General features: G+C 39.5%; 1 protein-coding gene across 1 annotated transcript; it reads left to right on the top strand.

Annotated features, from left to right (window-relative positions):
* Window positions 1–8,011: 8,011 nt before the first annotated feature.
* GPRC6A (G protein-coupled receptor, class C, group 6, member A) lies at window positions 8,012–20,395 on the top strand. Its single transcript, XM_010082829.1, has 6 exons — window positions 8,012–8,205; window positions 10,091–10,394; window positions 12,582–13,409; window positions 16,129–16,341; window positions 17,780–17,903; window positions 19,287–20,395. The coding sequence occupies exons 1-6, from the start codon at window positions 8,012–8,014 to the stop codon at window positions 20,393–20,395; spliced, it is 2,772 nt and encodes a 923-aa protein (XP_010081131.1).
* The last annotated feature ends 1,035 nt before the right edge of the window (window positions 20,396–21,430 follow it).

Raw genomic sequence — 21,430 nt, forward strand, 5'->3', positions numbered from 1 at the left:
GGCCAGGCTGGATGAGGCTTTGAGCAACCTGGTCTAGTGGAGGGTGTCCCTGCCCATGGCAGGGGCGTTGGGACTAGATGATCTCTAAGATCCCTTCCAACCCAAACCATTCTATGAGTCTAAGAATCTGCTGCCCACATTCAACTTCTTAGGTAAATGTATGTTAAAGAATTCTGCATGTAAACAAGAACATTTATTCTATAGTTTTAGAGAAAATAGTAACTACATTTCAATGTATTAGAGGCAGAGGAAGGATTTGAAAAACTTTGGATATTAAAGTTGTTATTCTTAGTTCATAGTGCAGCTTTGGCAGCCATGGGTTATGAAATCACAGCTGTAATTTCCTTATAGTCAAGATTTTTTTTAAGTTTATCTTTTGGTTTTCTGAGAATGCCTCACAAATGTGATTTTTCTTATCACCAGGAATAAAGTGAAAACAGAACTTCCCCAGCGAGTGATGGAAGTCTGCCTGAACAAGCTGATGTGTGAAAAGAAGGAAACCATACGATTTAAAAAAAAAAAACAAAAACCAAACAAACAAAAAAAAAAACCAGACAAAAAAAAAACAGATGGGAAAAACACTACGTGCACTGTCCTCAAACTCCTGAAGTTCTTTGTTCTCTCTGCCCCTCTGGATTATAAATCTTGTATAAAAATCTTTTGGTATTGAGGGAAGGGAAATCTTTAGAGCAACTTGTAGTACAAGGTTTTATGTCTATCCTTTCAGGTTTTAAAGTGGGTCCATCTAACAGAAAACACTGGTAAAGGAAGTAACCCTTTAAAAATACAGATATTTAAATATACCTCTAGGAAAATGCTTTCTCTTTTTTTTTTTTTTTTTCCCCCAAACAAAACTTAATTTTCTGTGAAATCAAACAATTTCTGTCTTGCAGTGTGGCAATAACTATTTCATCAACAAAGGTCACAATGGGAGTACCTGAAAATTACAGGAAACTGAATGCCTGAAAATCTACTCTGGAGAGATGTAAAATAAAAAGATGAAAAATTCACATAGCTAATTTTTTCTTTCTGTCCTTGGCTGATTCTAGTCAATTCTCATTGCCTTTTGGATAGCTGCTGACATAACTTGTTTCTTCTTGCAGTTAATGAAGGTAATAATAGTTGTTCTACCACCCTCAGCTTTAAAGGCTGGGTGATTGCAAAGAGATTTAACACCAAGCTGAAGATCAATCTTGGTTTTATGTGCTGTTAACTACTTTGTATGGTATTTCTAAAAGATGTGGATAAGCAGAATGCTTGGTGAAGTAACTGCACATTAATTATTTTATCCATTCTTTTGGTATATCTTCAAAGACAATTTCTTGTCAGGGAGCAGAAATGACCTGAAACAAAGTCTAGTTCACTATTTTCTCATTAGCCAAAGTTAGTAATGCAGTATTTTTGTGTATGTGAGCTCTCCTTAACCAACAGTGCACAATATTCTGTAGGAAGCATGGTATTCCACAAGATTTTAAGAGTGAAGTTTTTAGCAGGAAATATTCCCAATGATTTTAATTTCATAGAATCATAGAATCGTGGAATGGTTTGGGTTGGAAGGGACCTTAAAGATCAATTTGTGAAACTTTTTTTCCTCAGTCTTTAACTCCGAAGACTAAAGTCAGTCTCCAGAGTCACTCCTGCAGATTTGCTGTTTGGGGTTCTTTTCCTTATCTGAAAGGAATTTTTATGAGTGTCACCTGTTCTGCCTGTACTCTCTTTGCAGATGTATGTTTAGTTTTATAACACACTCTGTTAAACCTTGCAAGGTGAGTTCAGATCTTTTAAGATCTCGAAAGAAAACCAAAATAAATAATAAAACAGTCCAGAATAAGGGTGACAATGACAACCTCGAATCAATTCTAAAAAAAAAAAAAAAAAAAAAAAAAAAAAAAGACAAAATAAGTTGAGAGCTGAAGTCCTAGGGTCCAAAAAGTTTTAGAGTTGATTTTAAATGTATTTAGGCATTGAACCTGACCTGAGACAACTAACCTATCTACCCTCAGGAACCTTGGCCCTTGTCTGCAGAGCTGCTTACAGCTGAGCGAGGAGCTCCCAACAGGTTACCTCCTGTATGAACATACGGAGATTTAGGTTCTCAAAACCAGAGTCCCCCAAGACCAGCTGCTGACCTCAGGACTGTCTACAGTAGCCTGTACTGAGAAAAGCCCCAAATCCCACTCGGCCCTTCTACAGTTTGGCGCCTATGGACACCAGCCCTTTCCCCCAAAACTGCACCGGAAGTAGCGTTTTCACAGAATCACACAACAGTTGAGGTCAGAAGGGACCTCTGGAAATCACCTAGTCCAGTCCCAAATTATCTCTCTCGGTGACCAATAACTCAGTGATCAGGGAGAAGGAAAACAGATATGTACTTGCTCAGATATGTGGTTTCAAGACAGTGACAAGACAGGGACTCATATGATCCAGAGCAAGTGCAAACCAGCCCTTTCCTTGGTATCCCATTCTAGATCTTGTCAGCCAGCACATTCAGGACGCGTGGCCTCAATTTTCTCTTCTATTTGAAGAGGTTTAAATACATGTTTTCCAAAAGTGTTCTTGATAAAGTATGCTGAGGAAGGGAAGCAAATGAGTTCTTGTTCTTTCCTGTGCTGCTATTTGCACAGAGTAACTGAAGGCTTGGGCCAGAGAGAAGTGTTTCCATGATATCTTTTAGAGGTTAAGACATTTCCTTGAAAACAGGGTCAAGCTGACTTTCAGTCCCTGCTCCCAAGACTGAATCTTTTTTAATTTCACTTATTCTAATTACTGCTTAATATTACCAGTTCTGTTTCAGCTCTGAAATGACTGAAGCGAAGTGCTCATATTTTTGAAGGAATTTATGTGGGACAAGTACTGTAAGAGATAAAAATTCACTAAGTACTATTTGAAAAAGTGATTTAATAAGAATAAGCACGAGGTCATCAAGACAGCCATTTGGATTTAGGTAGCTAGCTGTCCCTTTAACAGCCTGTATCCAAAACTAACACCCTTAGACTGCACCCCCCTGCCCCACCCCGCCCCAGTCAGTTGGAAATGTTTAAAAACTGGTGCAACTTATATTTTTACATTCAAAATCCCTGTAAGCCTATTTCTATTTTAAGGTGTTTTCAGTATTAACAATTCTGAGAAATCTGGCACCAACTTTGTACCTGCTTGCTATCAATGTTTTTATGTGAGATGATCTCTAGCCTGACTTTCATGCAGAAGCATTTCCAGAACACAACAAATATACTAGGCAATATAATGCTGGCAGTTTCTGAATTTTATGACTTTCTGAGGAGGGTTCCTAATGCTCCAGCTAGAAGGGCTTTCTCAAACAAACCGTCACTGACATTCCAATGAGTAGGGGGCACTGGAAACGGAGAGATTTTAATCCCCTCCGTTATACAGCAAAGGTCTCACAGTAGGATTGTGAGCAGTCATCAGCAGAAGGGCTGGAACCCTCTCCAGAGAAAACCCAACTATCTGAGCTAAAGGTTTTCTTTCCCTCTGGGTGGCCCTTTTACTACAGGTTGGGCACAAATATTTGCGCTGTCTCAATAGATGAATGACATTTTTGCTTGCTTGTTTTCCAAGTAAGAGAAGAGGAGATGGAACAAAGGAGACAAATAAAACCTGATGAAGAATTCTGAAAATAGCATCTTGATCAACTGGGTCATGCCTGCCGTGCTGGCTTTCTACAAAAAATTGTCCTGCATCCATCCTAACTTCATCCAGATCGCTGACTGTCTTCTTGGCTGGGTGGGATAGGAGCAGCCTCGCTACATTATTTGGAAACAAACAAACAAACCCCAAACAACAAAACAGTTCATTTATAGATAAATTCAATCTTGTAATGCCTAAAAATACTTGTCCTCTACATCAGAAAAGTCAAATACATTTGATCTTTCATTTCAAAATTATATTTGACTTGAAGTTTAATCTAAGTAAATTAAAAGATAAATGAAACAAAAATGTCTGCCCTGAACTAAAAAAAAAAAAAAACAAAACAAAACAAACAAAAAAACAGAATTTGGTTGTATCCCCACCTTCACAACTCTGCTTTAATTTCTTATAGCTTTACTGTAGCATAAACAGCAGAGGTGCACTGAACATGTACAACAGTGACTATTGACTTAAACACTTTCTGAAAAAGAAATCACTGTGGGGCTGCCCAGGGCTGCCCTGACAGTCTGGCCAGGAGGCTGAAGGCACTGTCACAGCTGTCCTCTAGGCAGACTTTACAGAATCTCAGTTTTCTGCCGGAAGTGCTCCAACAAGGCAATTTGCATCAGGGGAAAATTAAACTTTCAAAGAACATCAGGAGGCACATTATAATACTGTGACCTGATGGAGGAAAACAGGACTCATCCTCCCCATCATGCAGCTCAGCTGACAGGCTCTAGAGGACAAACCCAATGAACTTGAAAATTGAGTTAGTTGGTTTCTCGGCATTTAATGTGACTTTTGGCTGCTGTCCAAATTCCATTTCGCTGTTGATGTGTTTTTAATTTTTAAGTTTTTTTGTAACAGACTACAAATCAAAATAATGGGTATTCTCTTTCCCGTTCTTTAATTTTAGTATTTAATATTAAGCTATGTAGGGTCCCAGTAAATAAAATAATTTTTTAAAAGGTAATTAAAATTAAGTATTGCAATACATGCTGCTTTTTTTTTTTCTCCATTGTTTAAAATTCCTTAAAAGAAACTGAGTCATCCAAAATCATTGGGTTCAATACAATGGTTCTATTGGTCTAGAAAGCTGGCAATCCTAATCAATATTTATTCTTCTTAATGTTTTGACCTCAGCACTATCTACTGTCTTTATTAGTATAGATGCAGTCTATCATATTGAAAGGAAATGGTATCTTTTCCTCCCGCCACATCCTCCAAAACCTCTTGGAATACATCTGTGGCTCTCAGAGCAGCTCTGGGTTTGGTAGGTCCTGTTTTCTGCCTTTGCACAGATCACTAAAGGCTGCTTTCTAGAGACGACGGTACTTCAAGAATTCCCCTGAATCTTTTGCTTGATTCTACCTTCCAGGAAGTACTCCTATGCAGACAACTGTGAAAGTCGAGCGATATTACAATAACACGTCACTAAATTTTAAGCAAAGAACATTTTGTCCTATATACTTATTTTTGTTGATACTTAAGTGTCAATGAAAAGGTGTTTGCAAACACTTCCAGTTAATTCTGCTATCTGTCTCAGTAACACTTCTAAGTACTTCTTATCACTGGCAGTAATTATGACATATATATGTCTTGAAAACAAACAATAACAATAAAAACCCTCCCCCGTGAAAACACTCAACACTTTGAGGTAAACTCAATGTAGTTGAATTTGAAGCACATGTCACGTTGTGGTGTGTTTACAAATATAATTAAATTATGCACCAATTATATGTGATGTTTATTTTGTCAAGTTGAACTTTCTAAAGTGCTCAAGTAGGGATTTTTGTTTGTAGGTAAAATCCTCTTCTACAGAAATTAATGGCTTTTTAGAGGCTGCCCAGAGTATAGTTTCTTTTCTGCTTCTAATAATAAATTATAACGAATTTGAAGTTTCAAATTATCAGTACTGTATTTCCATTGAGTCCTTAATGCAACACTTAGTGTTACGTCCTTAAAAGTTACATTTTTTACTAAAGGCATATGGCTGAATATTTCTTGTGGCTTGCTTAAGGAAATTACTAGCTGCAGTCTTATGCTTTAACTACATCTAACTACACACAAGTTTTATACACAAAATTACATGCAAAGACAAGATAAAGAAAACACCGGAGTATGTGGAACCAGGCTTTAGGGTGCATTACATGGATGGTCAGGAATGAGTACATGAATTTTTCTAAGTGTCTCACAGAGTCTGACTACAGTTATGTTGCTATAAATCAAGAGGAAAACCTTTATAACAACTGGAATTTTTGCAGCTCAGTGCAGAAGCAGAACAAACTGGTACATCATCTGCCCATAATAAATGCATGTGATCAGGTACATTGAGAGAAAATGCAGGCAGCTGTTTACTATATGGCCTAAACCAGCAGTGAGAATGCCACATGGAGAGAAAGAAAGCAGATGAAGGAAACACAAGCTGTTTTATTTTAACAGAGAAGAGGCTGAATGGTAACTTAACTAGGGATTAATGTTGCATTTGTAAGCAATATGGCTGTTGCATTTGCAAGAAATATCTCTGTTTAAATTGATACTCTAAGAAGACACTATCGAGAAAAAAAAAGCAAAATATAATAATTCAAATAGCTTATACGATACGCATTATGCTTGTCAGAAAGAATATGTAACAGACATCCCATTTCCCTTTTTTGCTTGCCAGAAAACAATCCTTGGTTCAAATTCTCTGAGTAAGTGCCAGCTTTTTTATATTACCATCATAGATAATAAACACTATGGTGGACCCCATTCTTTTGAGAGTGTGTTTTGTACTACTGAAGGAAGTAAAACCTGAAGAAGCCATTATAAGAAAACAGAGGAATAAGCAAATGTCAAGGACAGAAAGGGATCATTGTCAAGTTTGTGTCTCTTACATAAATTGGTATTGTTTAGTAACATCAGTCATAGAATCATAGAATCATAGAATCATAGAATGGTTTGGGTTGGAAAGGACCTTAAAGATCATCTAGTCCCAACCCCCCTGCCATGGGCAGGGACACCCTCCACTAGCCCAGGTTGCTCAAAACCTCATCCAGCCTGGCCTTGAACACCTCCAGGGATGGGGCATCCACAGCTTCTCTGGGCAACCTGTTCCAGTGTCTCACCACCCTCACAGTAAAAAATTTCTTCCTAATATCTAATCTAAATCTGCCCTCTTTCAGCTTAAAACAGCCTCCTGGTCCTATCACTACACTCCCTGACAAAGAGAGCCTCCCTGTCTTTCCTGTAGGCCCCTTTAGGTTGGAAGGCCACTATAAGGTCCCCTCGGAGCCTTCTCTTCTCCAGGCTGAACAACCCCAACGCTTTCAGTCTGTCCTCAATGGGAGGCGCTCCAGCCCTCTGGCCATCTTTGTGGCTCTCCTCTGGACTCGGTCCAACAGGTGTGTTTCTGTCCTGAAGAGGATCACTTTGGTATTTACAGTTGGAGTTTATGAAAGCTGAGAAACCAGCCCCTGCTTCTCTTTTCCCACAGTTCCCTTTTGGTTCAGTATCTAATTGCTGTGAGCCTGAGGGGAACAGTGACACCAAGAACAGCTGCTTCCCAGTCCTCCCACAGCACAGGAGCTGCCACTTGGGTGCTGATGTCCTCAATCAGAGGGAAAAGAGAGCATGCTTCCATCCTGTCAGAAACTAGGACTTTTCCCACTGTTTATCAAATTAACCAGCAGCAGGCATGGCCTGGCTTGTCATACAGATCCTGATCCAAAGCCCGCTGAGGTCCCTATGAGCTGTGTGTGCATCAGAACCATGAATGTTAGCTCATCCAAAACATTTTTATACAAAGATTTAAAAAATTATAAGAAAAAGGTTTAGAGAAAAGCAGTCTTTTGATACTTTTGGTGTGGTTTTTTTGGACTAGGTTCTGACCTAAAGCACACTGTGGCAAGAGTGTCTTTTTTCAGTACTCTTTGGATCAGACCTTTAAAATACAGTCGCAGCAGTATCACTACTATATTACACGATTGCTTCTTTGCAACCTGCACTCAGTTGGAATGTATTCAAGACAAGCCCAAATTTATACCAAAAATATTTGCCATGTCTTTCTGATAAGGTATAATAAACTTCGAACACAGAAGAGCAGATTTTATGTCCAACATTTCCTTTTAGACTTGTTTATCTTTTTCCCTCCCTCTTCACTCTCACACCCCTACACCCTCACATTTTATGTGACAACATTGCTTTAGTACCTTCATCAAAAGAGCCCCAGCCAGTGAAGTAAACACAAGCCCCTTGTGAGGTGTGACTAACTTCTGAGTGCAGCCCTTTTCCTTTGCTCCTGTTTATAGATGACATAGGAGCCCCTGTTGGCCCCGCAGCTCGCTTAATTGACTTAAAGCTGGTAGTGAGCAAGTGAAATAGAAACATGGCATTTGTTAGCTTTTTGATCCCCTGCTTTGTGATCAGCACTGATATCGCTTTCTCTTGCCAGAATACTCATGACTTCGTGGACGCCAGTTCTCCAGGGGACATTGTTATTGGAGGCTTGTTTGCAGTTCATAGCGTAATGCTGCATCCAGAAGAATATCCCATCAAGCCAGTAATTCAGAACTGTGCCGGGTGAGTAATACTGGAAATTGCATATATAACAAAGAAGAGATCACTGACATTGGGCAAGTACTTCTTATATTAAGATCAACAAAATCTATTTCTCTTGAATTTCTTAGTCATTAACAAAAGACCTTGGACATCACATAAATTGTGCATAACATAATGCAAAGTATGGTAAAGTTACAGTAAAGAATACTGTGGCTGCCTGAGGAAGGGAATGAGTATTTGATCTTATTTCAGTCTTCAATTATAGACAAATAGCCCTGGAGGTCTGTGCTGAACAGTCATTTATTTTCTATGTAAATGCTAATCTTTTGCTATATGTCTGAAGTTGTCTGTTGTGCAGTTGTTCATCATTTGATATGAAATTGAATCTAGATGATTTGAACACTGATAGACTGTTCTATTTTACTTAAGCACATATGAAACTACATCCCCCTCTTCACAGAGCAGATCTCTTTTAATGTATGATAGTACCTTGTGGAATAATTTGTAATTATTATTATAATTACTGTAGTTATTACATTTTGTACTATAATTGTGGCATTATGTTATAGGATAGACTATATAGATACCATGTAATGTATGCACTCAGGTTCAGACTGTGCATCAGAATATTTATTTTGTTGCCTCCAAATCCTACTGTGCTTGAAACATTGATTTTTCCAGAAAGAATGCAAAGGAAACCTGGTGAAGAACTTTATTTTAACCATATACTAATGCTTTCCTAAACCCAGGAATTTCAAATATGCTTTTTCTTTAATTTTAATACAGGTGCAAATTCTCAAATTATATTTGAATTTTTACATGTAACTTAATCCCACATCTGAATCTAATAATCAGCTGGACATGCATGTATCCATCTGGATTTATTTCGAAATTATGACAAAGTTGATAATTTTGTGCATATAGTGCACATTATCATTGGACAATTTGGGTCTCAATCCTAAACCTAAGGTCAAATCCTAAGCCAATAACTGTGGGCTGTGCTCCCTCCCAGCTTCTCCTGCACCTGCAGACAATGGCAAAGCAAAACTAAAAATCTTTGACTGTCCTGGCAGCAACTATAGATCAGTATTTTATCAGCCACCTTCTCAGCACAAATCCTAAACACAGACTCACACTAGCTACTGTGAAGGAAGTTAATTCTGTCCCAGCCAAAACCAGGACATTTTGTCAGTCTTCCATCTTTTTTCTATGGAGTCATAAATTGTCTCAGATCCATCTGAAATTTAATTTAGTTTGAAAGATCTGTAAACTTTAGAGAAGACTGCCTGAGAGGAAGGTTGGTTGTATTGCAGACATTTGTGCTAGCACAGTTCTGATTAAGCATCTGTTAAATATCCACTGGAGGTAAGGGGAATAGCTGTACTGACTTCATCAGGTTTAGAGAAGATTTTAGGAACATCAATGCAAGCACTAGAAGACCTCAATCTGAAATATTTTCTTCTGTTCTGAAAAATTTAGTCCTTTCTTTTCTCCATTACATGGTTTTGGTGAAAGTAAATACATTTTTTAAAAGTTTATTGGGCAGGTGGAATAAATTGAAGCAGACCCCACTGACTTTGACAGATGCTTCCTGAAGATATTACTTGCAATTTTTCATGCACCATGAAATTTGGGGGTTAGTACCTGATTTTTCAGAAAATCATTTTTATTCAGGTATGTTTTAAATTTTGTGTTTGTTTTGCTTAATCTCCCACTTAGTTGAGACAAAAAAGTACAATTTCTAATCTTTTGTACACTGAACCCCAAGTAAATCATACAAAACATACTATCCGTCATTTCTTCTCAGTAGCTGTCACGTTCTAAGGGATATGCTCAAAACGGACCTTGCTTTGGACTTGTTCCCAACACTACTTTGCTAAAATAAAACTTCTGTGTTTCCTGACAGCTTTGAAATTCAAATTTTTCTTCAGACACTTGCAATGATACATGCTATCGAAACGATCAACAATTCAACGCTGTTATCTGGAGTTACTCTGGGCTATGAAATCTATGACACATGCGCAGAAGTTACGAAAGCCATGGCATCTGCTCTGAGGTTTCTGTCTAAATTCAATTCTTCTGAGGATGTTGTAGAGTTCAAGTGTAACTACTCAGACAATGTCCCGAGAATTAAGGCAGTCATTGGAGCCAGCTACTCAGAGGTGTCAATGGCAGTTTCAAGGCTGTTGGCTTTGCAACTAATCCCACAGGTAAATTTCAGGGAATTATTTTGGTTTGGACAGAGGGTGAAATTTACCATGCTTAGAATCAAGGTGTCGCTCTGATCATAGGGATTGCAAAAGCCACATATTTGCTGCAGGGCAGGATGTGGCTCAACTTCAGGACATCAGGAGGGGTGGGATTCAGCTCCAAATGGAGGGCTTGATTCACTTGCCTAAACAAAGGCAGTAAGGGCTACTTTACATGCCTGAGGCACAGGCGCCCAAGTGCTATTTCAGGATGATGCTGGGCTCTTGTCATCCTGGCAGTGTCATTAGTCAGTCCAGCATGGCTGTGCCAGTTACTCCAGTGTACCTTGGATGACCCTCAAGAACTTTTTTCGGGCAACAAATTTACACCCACCGTGTCTAGTCTGGCTGATGGTGAATATGACTATATATGACGGGTGACTATTGCTCTAAAACACAGTTTTGCTCCTGTTACTCTTCAGGAAGTTGTGGAAAAGAGGGAATACAGCTCTCTAGATCTACATTGGTCCTTCTCAAAATCATAGAATCATGGAATCATAGAATGGCCTGGGTTGAAAAGGACCTTAAAGACCATCTAGTTTCAACCCCCCTGCTGTGGGCAGGGTTGCCAACCACTAGAGCAGGCTGCCCAGGGCCCCATCCAGCCTGGCCTTGAACACCTCCAGGGATGGGGCATCCACAGCTTCTCTGGGCAACCTGTTCCAGTGCCTCATCACCCTCTGACTGAAAAATTTCTGCTTAATATCCAACCTAAATCTCCCTTCTCTTAGTTTAAAACCATTCCCCCTCATCCTGTCACTATCAACCCCTGTAAATAGTCGCTCCCCCTCCTGTTTATAGGCTCCCTTCAAGTACTGGAAGGCCGCAATGAGGTCTCCCTGGAGCCTTCTCTTCTCCAAACTAAACAAGCCCAGTTCCCTCAACCTTTCTTCATAGGAGAGGTGCTCCAGCCCTCTGATCATCTTTGTGTCCCTCCTCTGGACCCATTCCAAATATCCTTCTCTATTCCTGACCTCTCTAGGTCTGGTAGTCCCACACTTACACTTAGGCCAGTGTTTACATTTCTACTTTCACCATTATAAAAGTTTTGGGGTCAAGGCCAGGACCAACAAGGAAAAAGGAGATCCACTTCCACACCATCCTGTGTTGCTTTCAGGTTTGGCAATTTGACAGAAACTACCTCACTGCAAAGTAGCAACATAGTAACCAAACATGTGGAAAAGACATAAAATCTGAACAAAACATAAATTCTAACTGAATATTTTCCTCTGCAATGGTAGGAAGTAATGATGATCTCCAGCTCCACCACAGGAGCAACAGTAATTATGAAAATTAAAATACCACACTTGAACATAATGAAAAGGCAAGAGATAAAAAAATATGCATTGGCACATAGAGATGGAAAAGGTGACCCAGCAGATTTTTCTTATCAATAGCATCTATAATCTTCTGACATCAGTAAGATTTTATGTTTTAAGAACTGTCAAGCAATTCATGAAATATAAATGTAAAAAATACCTCCTACAAACAAATAGAAAATGATTAAAACTAAAGAGATTTAAATAACAATATTCCATTTACCTTTTTCTAGCTACATTCACAAGGAAAAAGTAATAAATCTTTTACATGAAAGAATCATAGCATTTTGTGGTATTGGTTACCATTTGTTTTTCCAGGAGGTTCTTCTAACAGACTTAATGATCCTTTTAAAATATAGTAATTAAATCTTGGAGAGAAAATACATATGTGGGTGAACCATACTGACCTACTCAGTGATAGAAAAATACTGCAAAATGTAAGGGTACTAGCAAGTTGAATAATAACTCAAACAATACTTACTGCTTCCAATATTTTAAATATTATTTTGAATAGTACGTTGATGGTATCTGAACAGAGTAAAACAAAATCCTTTTACCAGTATAACTGCCATAGCCGTTTTGAAAGGTTTTGTTCGCTGCCTTTACCAAAGTAAAGGTGCATGAAAATGAGAGCTGCAAAAGTGGTACTGGGCGCAAGTCTGCATTCAAACAGCAAGGTGAGGGAACCTGCCCATTTGGCTGCACCTTGTTGATGTTCAGTCACAGGAGGAGGAAGCCCTGGGCCAGGCTGGATGAAAGAGCAATCGTGGCAATTTTGGATCTCTTGACATCCTTTCCATTCCATAACTGAATTGTTCACTCTTCCTAGGTCAGTCCGGCGTCATCAGCTGAAATCCTCAGTGACAAAATCCGCTTTCCTTCTTTCTTCAGGACTATCCCCAGTGATTTTCATCAGACAAGAGCAATGGCCCATTTGATCTGTGAGTCTGGGTGGAATTGGATTGGAGTAATAGCTACTGATGATGACAATGGGCGCTTTGCCCTGGAGAGCTTTGGGGTCCAGGCCATGGCAAACAACGTTTGCATAGCTTTTAAAGAAATGCTGCCTGCCTATCTCTCTGACAACACCTTTCACACCAAAGTTGATCATGCAATTGAGAAGATTGTAAAGGAAAACAGAGTAAATGTTATTGTTGTCTTTATGAGACAGTTCCATGTGCTCAGACTATTTAGGAAGGCAATTGAGAGGAATGTAAATAAAATCTGGATTGCAAGCAATAATTGGTCGACTGCAGTCAAAATCAGTACAATTCCCAATATCAGACAGCTGGGGACCATTGTGGGATTTGGATTTAAAAGCGGAGACATCTCCACATTCCAAGACTTTCTGAGGAACCTTCATGGAAAGCCCACTGGCAACAACAAGTTTTTACATGAATATATTATGCTTTTGTCAGTCTGTGCACATCTGGAATACCACGATTTTCAAACGTGCATTTCAAACCAGTCCCAGGATGATCTGTTGCAAAATGTTGAAAATAAACATCAAATCTGGAGAGATGATTTTTTGAATGCTAACATTGAACCAGGATTTATCCATAGTACTATACTTGCAGTCTATGCCATTGTTCATGCTATTAAAGGGCAATGCAAAGACAGAAACTGCAAGGATCCCTCTGCCTTCGCTCCCTGGGAGGTATGATGTTATTTCAGGTCTCACTCTCTCTGCAAACCTTTCATCTCATTTTTGCTCCCACATTCCTGGATTTACTACCTTGATCCTTTTACTAAATGACTTTTTATTCCTGGTCCTGCCTTTCTTCACCAACCGAAATCACAGACTATGTGCTAGAGCAGCAGTATCTAACTGCTGCAGTGCTGAGAACTAGAATTCAGTTTTGCCTTCCTTTTTTTGGCCCATGTAGACACAGAAGCTCCTGGTGCTAAGCCATGGCTGTGTTGCACTGTAGATAATGATTATTGCATTTCACATACAGACAGCTAACTGATCGTGAGTAACTGCATACCCACCATCTCCTCCTACATAGATGCAATAGCAATGGCTGCCAATAAGTGACTCCACAGGTGCAGAAGGTATCTTTAGCTGATGGGCTTCATTAGCTACCCTAACACTTCCCACATCACCTTCAGAGAGCATACTATAAAAATGTATAGTCAATCTTCAGTTGACTTATCAGCTCTCAAGCTACTAATGGTTGGTCCTGTTGCTGCAAACCACTGTAATAAACACCAGAGAGTGCTCTTGATAGATGGGGAAGTTACAGGAGAGTATAATTCACGAAAGAGTTTTGGTTTCCCTCTCTCTCTCTAGCCATTGTCTCTGGTTTTGTCTGAATGCAGGTATTTTCCTCTATAATGGATCTTTATTTAGAAAGTGAAAGTGCAACAGACTATTCCTCTGTCTGATCTTGATTTATACTGTTAGGAAAATTAGACACAATCTTTAAGATGGGTGAGGTACTTGTTGTCAAACTCTACTGGATGGGAAAAGAAGTGGAAAAATCAGTCAAGTAAACCTGACCTGACCTTTTACCCAAGAACCTGCTCAGGAGTATTCACTTTTACACACTTTTACTCAGAGGATTAAACAAAAGTTCATTTAAAAGTCAAACAACCACTGAAGCACTCTGACTTGCTCTGACCTCTTATCCTAGGTCAGGGCAGGTCACACCAAGATATGGGATTTGAAAAAAAAATAACCAAAAAACCAAAGAAAACCAAACCCAAACAGTAACAATCAGACTCGTACATGAACTAGTAAATGTAAATGGCACAAATTCAGGACTGGTCTACAGGGGGTGCAACTTTATGGAGCTGCATTTACATCATTGCTGAATTAAATCTCAAACCACTCAAATTAAAAGTCCTGTTAAGAGGATAAGAACTCATGATGAAAACTGAAAGAGACAATTATTTCCCCTGTGCCATTTTCATAATGCATTTATTCTAGACTAAATTTAAACCTTCTAGAAATTGATATATATATACAGAGCATAGGATGCAACTAATCCATATCACAGATCTCCACATACAAAGAAATGACAGAATCATTGGTGTTACAGACTTCGTAAAAATAGTCATCAGTTACACCAAAATATTGCTAATCATTAGCCCACTCTGTCTGAAGCTCAAGATGTATTCAAAAAGCTCTGTTGTTCCCATATTGTTGGAGAAGTGGAGAAGAGAAGATTAAATGACTAGCCTGAGTATATACAATAAATAAATTCCTATTCAGTCCCACACAAATATGAAACTCAAAGGCACCATTGGTTAGAAGCACACTTTGGCTCTTCATAAATTTGTAGAGATGCAGTGAAAGTGTATGAACTCTCAAAAAAAATTATGTTATGCATTAAAAAATGACATTATATAGACCAGATGTGTTATATACATATATTTGCCAAAGCCTGTTGAAGTAATATACTTGTCAGTATGTTTGTTAAATGCTACAAATATCACAAATGGATCCATGTAAGAGTGTGCTTTTCAAGGAGAAGTTAAATTCAGCCTTTCACCAAAGTTGTTATGCCTGCAAAGGGATAAAGCCTTTGCTTCAATTAAGAACCACAGTAGCTAATAGTCCTTCTGTGGTCTCCCCATGAATTAGGGGTGTGTTATATGTACTTTAACCTGTGCTTTTCTAGATTCACACAGAACTTTTTGATCTAGCTGCTTGTGATGAGAGAGACAGAAATTTCCTCCTGTTGAACAGAATGGATTGCAATACGAAGCCGGACAGTTGCCTTACCAAAGCACGCTTGTATTGATATTTCCTGTGATCTGTCAAATGTGGCCTTGCTATTTATTGTCATGGTGCCATTCATCACTTCATCTGAGCAAACTGGCATGTGTTGTTCTTTTAACAGTTCTGAGTCTCACCTTGAAATACATAATATCAGTCAGAGTCACACATGAAAATAGATATTTCCAGACATGCTGGGGGAGGTTACTCTGGAAGCAAATGTTGTCCAGATTGACTCTGGTGACAGTAAAGTAACAACAGGAGCATCACTCACGGTGGTTCTTTACAGGAGGGGGAATTCCAATAGTTCTTACAAGCAAAAATCTTTTTTTTCCCATCATCGTAACAAAATTGCCAAGGCTGAAAAAAAATACTGACATGAATATTGGTACATATTACATAGAGTTAAGAAATTATGAGGTTTTTTATTGATATATTTTTAAGGTCAACAGAACTGTCTGAACAACATAATTCTCTGTCGGACATCAAATTAAACAGTTACAAAGATGACTTTTAATTTTAGGATTTCTTTTACTCCTAAAAAGCAACATTTTCTTCAACCTTGATATTATCATACAGATGTTAAACTATTGAGTTTATCACACTGACATGATACCGATGTATGTTATCGTTCCCCTATACTTATGTTCAGCTCCTTGAAGAACTTAAAAAAGTTACAGTCACTGACGATGACAAAGAAAACAAGTTTGACTCCAATGGAGATATGATAACCAGTTATGATGTACTTCTTTGGAAAGAAGTTGATGGCCACATGGAAATCACCACTATGGCAGAATATGACCCAGAGAAAGGTGACTTTATCTTTGAGGATGAAGAGAAGAAAAAGGAATTCCTGGATTTAAAGGTAACTTTTAATTTGTTGACATAACATGTGAAATTTGTTTCATATGTTTTCTTCTCCCTCCAGTATTTGCAACTGAAGCATGTATCAGCTAGAAATCTCTCTTGTGGTTTCATGTTCTCCTCTTAGAGCAAAGAACCCTTTCTGGGTATATTCAACAACTCTCATGCACCCTGAGAAGCACGTTAGCCTGTAAGCAGGCCCAGTGATTTGAAACTGAGTTATTTCTCCAGAATGCTCCTGGGAGGCTTCCTAAGATGAGAAGTTATGTCTGTCCTAAGGATGTTACTCCAGAATCTTTCAAAGGGGTTTTAAAACAAAAAATGACTGTGTATAAAGGACTGCTCTCTTATGTAACACCACCATTTATTTTGTACTGGAAGAGTCATATCTGTTGACTTTGCTGTTAAAAAGAAAAAAAAAAAGTTTTGTTGATTATTTACTTCTGTTAGAGCTTAAGTCAGCATAACTACAGGAGTTTGAGGTAAGTGGTACCACCTGGAGCCCTGGCACTGGTGTAGACAGGACTAGTGGGTGGCCATGGGCAGTTCCAGCTGGATAATCTGTCACCTCTGCACGTGTGGAGTTCTTAGTTCATTCTGCAGCTCTGTGCTGCAAAGTGTTCACCACTAATGGGAGGGGAGAGGTTGCTTACTAGGTGGGCTGAATTCAAGTCTCAGTGTGTGAACTCAGCTGAGTAGAGAAGAGAATCTCAAATATTGTCCTTCTTTGTGGCACTGCCCCAAATGACAAGGAAATGTCTCCACCTCTTTGTGAGGACCATCTTGGAGGGAAAAGAAATAGTAGTGTCCCTCAGGACCGTTTCTCCATTTTACAAAAAAAAATGGCTTTGGAAGGAGGACCTGAAGTCAGACCTTGAGAGAAGGCCTTGATCACACATGCCAGAGTGGTGCTTTGTGACTCGGGGGTGAGCTGCTGAGGGTCAGGAACACCAGAGCTACAGCGCAGAGCACCCGCCGTGGTGTCTTCCCTGAGCCAAGGGGTCTCCCCCAGGCTCAGAGCAGCCAAGCAGGGTGTCAGGACCTCACTTGTGAAGCAGTCCCCTCGAATCCTCCGTCAAAGCTTCTGGGCTTTCTTTGGAGCTGATCCTCAGCAGTCTAAACTCTAGGTTCAAAGCTGGACAAGACACTTTGATCTGGTTTATAAAGGTACAGACTGTTCTGCTGATTGGCATTCAGGGCCAAAAAATAAGTTTATCAAGTAGATAACACCCCATCCTGTCACTTGTTGATTGTGTGGAGAAAATACAAGAAACATGGAGCCTGCAATGCCTTCTTTCAGCATCATTTTCAGATTCCCTTAAAATATGTTAGATCCAAGAATAGAATGTAAATTGCAGAATCACTGGAGGTTTATTTTAACATTTCTTAGCAATTAGTTGTGCCTGAGATGATTTTTTTTTGTTGTTTGCACACTGCAGAAGGTTCAGTCAACATGTTCCCAGCACTGCAAGCCAGGCCAGATGAAAAAGGTTACAGAAAGTCCACACACATGCTGCTATGAGTGTGTTTACTGTCCAGAAAACCATTACAGCAATCAAACAGGTAAGGAATTGTGATCTAAATAAAGGTTTATTTAGACATCAATACAACTGTTTTGTTTGGCTATAGTGTGCCTTGGCAACCTTGGGTATAACTTTGGAATGGGATTGAAATATTTGTTTATACTCTGTTTCCCAAATACAAGTCTTTGGCCTATAAAACTTGGTTTAGATTGTTTTTAGACGACCAGACTTAAAGCAATTAGATTTTCCAGTTGACTAGCATTATCCTTGGGTAGGATGGAAAGTCTGGCTGATTTCTCAGTTAGACTGACTCTCATCAAAATAGAGCCTTGCTTCCTTGTCTTTCCGCAGCACACCCAGTCCTGTAAGGAAGAGATTTTTTACAATTAGGGTGGTGAGACACTGGAACAGGTTGCCCAGTTAAGTTGTGGATGTCCCATCCCTGGGGGTGTTCAAGGCCAGGCTGGATGGGGCTTTGAGCAACCTGGTCTGGTGGAGGGTGTCCCTGTCCATAGGAGGTGGTTGGACTAGATGACCTTTAATTGCCTTGAGCCTGAACCATTCTATGAGTCTACAAAATCCAAGGGTTATGTATTTTGCTTACCAGCATATGTTTTTGTCTTACCAGGGAGCGGTGCAAAGTTTAATATAACTGTACAGTAATATTTTCCAGTATCAAATCAGATGTGTACTTTATTACTGGTTCATTTATAGGTTTGAGCAAATTTTTTTAAAGGGGAAAATTAAATATGGAGGACAGATACGAAATTAAGAAAATTGTGGTCCAATGTACTTTAAATATCCTGAGAGCAGAAGGAAACAGAGTTGAAGGAATGTCTTCAAACAATTCAAATAGTTGTGAAATTTCTCCATATCAGAGGATAGGAATTTTAAAGCAAAAGTAACCCTTCAAAGCATAATCTGAAGCAAAGTTTATTCTTGCTGTTGCATTTCAAAAGCTATCTCTAAAGAGAAAGGTTTTTTTTTTTTTTCTTGTAGAAATAGGTAAGTGAAATAAACAGTTTCAAATTCTGGAGGAGAATTTATTTACTCTCAAGTCATTGCTCAGGTTTCAGTTAAAGTTTGCCTGTTCAGAGCTCTGGCCAGGTCACGTATGATGACCACGGCAGTTTTAGGACCCTTCTCATTCTCCCTGTCCCCTCCCTGCCCCTGGCTTCAGGCATCCCCTGCTCCCAGCCGGCAGCCATCCCTCCTTTGCTCCTTCTGCCTCTGTCACCACTGCCACCGCAGCCCTGCAGCTCTTCCGTCTGGATGGCGGCAGCAACAGTCGGAAGCACTCAGCCCTGGTTCTTCCCTTTAGCATCCCTTCCCACATTCCTCTCATATCTCAAGCCTCGGTAACCCACTTTGCAGTTTATTTACTACAGGTTTCTAAGTTATCTTCCTTTTTTTCTGCTTTCAGATATGGATTACTGCTACCGATGTAACAACAAAACCTACTGGGCTCCCATCAACAGTACCACATGCTACAGAAAGACGATCCATTTTCTTGCCTGGACTGACTGGTTTGCTATTTTCCTCCTCCTCCTCTCTGCTTTTGGGGTTGCATTAGTTTTGTCAGTTAGTGTCATATTCACTAAGAACTTGAACACACCAGTTGTGAAAGCATCTGGAGGCCTAACTGTTTGCTATATTATTCTCTTCAGCCACTTCTTAATTTTTTTAAGCACCGTCTTCTTCATAGGTGAACCCACAGAAATCAAGTGCAAGACTAGGCAAGCCCTCTTTGGCGTCAGTTTTACACTCTGCATTTCATGTATTTTAATAAAGTCACTAAAAATTTTACTAGCCTTCAGTTTTGATCCCAAGCTGCAGAATTTTCTGAAATGCATATATAAGCCTGTTCCCACTGTGGTCACCTGCACTGGAATTCAAGTTATCATTTGCACCTTCTGGCTAATATTTAGGACACCTTTTGTAAACCAAAATTTCTCAATCCCAAGAACAATAATTCTGGAGTGCAATGAGGGCTCTATTGTAGCTTTTGGGATTATGTTGGGCTACATTGCTGCCCTAGCCTTCATTTGCTTCATATTTGCCTTTAAAGGCAGGAAGTTGCCAGAGAACTACAACGAAGCTAAATTCATCACCTTTGGCATGCTAATTTACTTTATAGCATGGATTGTATTTATCCCTGTCTATGCAAATACATTTGGCAAATACCTGCCAGCAGTGGAAATCATCGTTGTTTTAATATCTAATTATGGAATCCTCTGCTGCACTTTTCTTCCAAAGTGCTATATCATCATTTACAAGCAAGAAACAAACACAAAATCTGCCTTTCTCAAAATGATTTATACGTATTCCTCCAAGAGTGCAAGCAGTGTTGCTGTTAGTCAGATTTCTTTGGATTCAAAGTCTTCCGGCTCCCAAGCTACCGTCTCAGACTACTGCAAATCTGAGAATGGAAACTGCCGTTTCCAAGTGCCTGGGCAGAGACTAATAAAAGGCAAAGTTCCTCCTAAAGATACTGCAAGGACTATGTCCAGGAAAAGACTCTCCAGCATATGAATGGGCAGCGTTAAAGTACCAGAAGATGAAAAGCCATCTTAGGGAGTCCTTTCTCTTTCAGGTCTCTTTCCTTTTGACATCCCCAAGGAGAGCAGGCCACACGGGATGCCTTCTCCTCCAGTACTTCAGCAGTCACCCATTACCAGATTTGAAAGGCTCTCCTTGCTCACAGAGTCCAGCCCCTGCTCCTGTGGGCACCCTTCAGCAGCTCCTGTCCTTCCCCCGCATGCTCACATAGACCTGCCGGAAGGTCTTCCGCCATCTCGCTTCCTCAAGGGAGGCAGAAGCATCAGGAAAATATTTCTCACAGACATGTAGATGGGAACATATAGATTTACCCCACTTTTTTTGCGTCTTTGATGTCCAATTGTTTAAGGAGCTCTTCTTCTTACCTGCCTCTGTTTTACTGATCGAACAGAACCCTCTCTCAGCCTTTGTTTGCTAGGATAAACAAGCCCAGACCTTTAGTCTCCACTTTTAAGACAGGCTTTCCATTCTCCTGAACATCCAAAAGTAATACTTTTCACCTGATATCAGAGCTCCTCAAAATTGCACACCTTATTCCAGATGAGTGCTGCAGTAACTTTTTAAGCTACTTGTAGTTATGAGGCTGTGAGACAAGTCTATATAAAAAAAAATAAATAATTTCTCTAGGGCTCTGCAGTTATACAGAGCTTTTTTTCCATGCTCAGAGGAAATACGCTGACTCACCTCATGCACCTCCTCTGACACACGAGGAGAGAGGACCCACTACATTTGTCCCCACGTATTCTCTTAGTTGAGGATGTAATGTTCATGTGTAATGTCAAAACCTACAAACACTAATTGTTTCTTCTCATTAGTATAAACAATGTAATGATCAGGATTGGCAGGAGCACATCCTGGGAATTTTAGCTTTTTCAATACATACTTAAAAAATCTGATTTTCAACAAGAGAATGACAATGCACCATTCAGATACATAGAAATAGCAGAAGAACGAACTGATATGAGCTGCACGGGATGAGTCTCTGCTCTGTAGCTCCATGAATATAGC

The sequence above is a fragment of the Pterocles gutturalis genome, unplaced genomic scaffold, assembly GCF_000699245.1.
Source record: "Pterocles gutturalis isolate BGI_N339 unplaced genomic scaffold, ASM69924v1 scaffold6305, whole genome shotgun sequence".
In the NCBI taxonomy this organism is placed as follows: Eukaryota; Metazoa; Chordata; class Aves; order Pterocliformes; family Pteroclidae; genus Pterocles; species Pterocles gutturalis.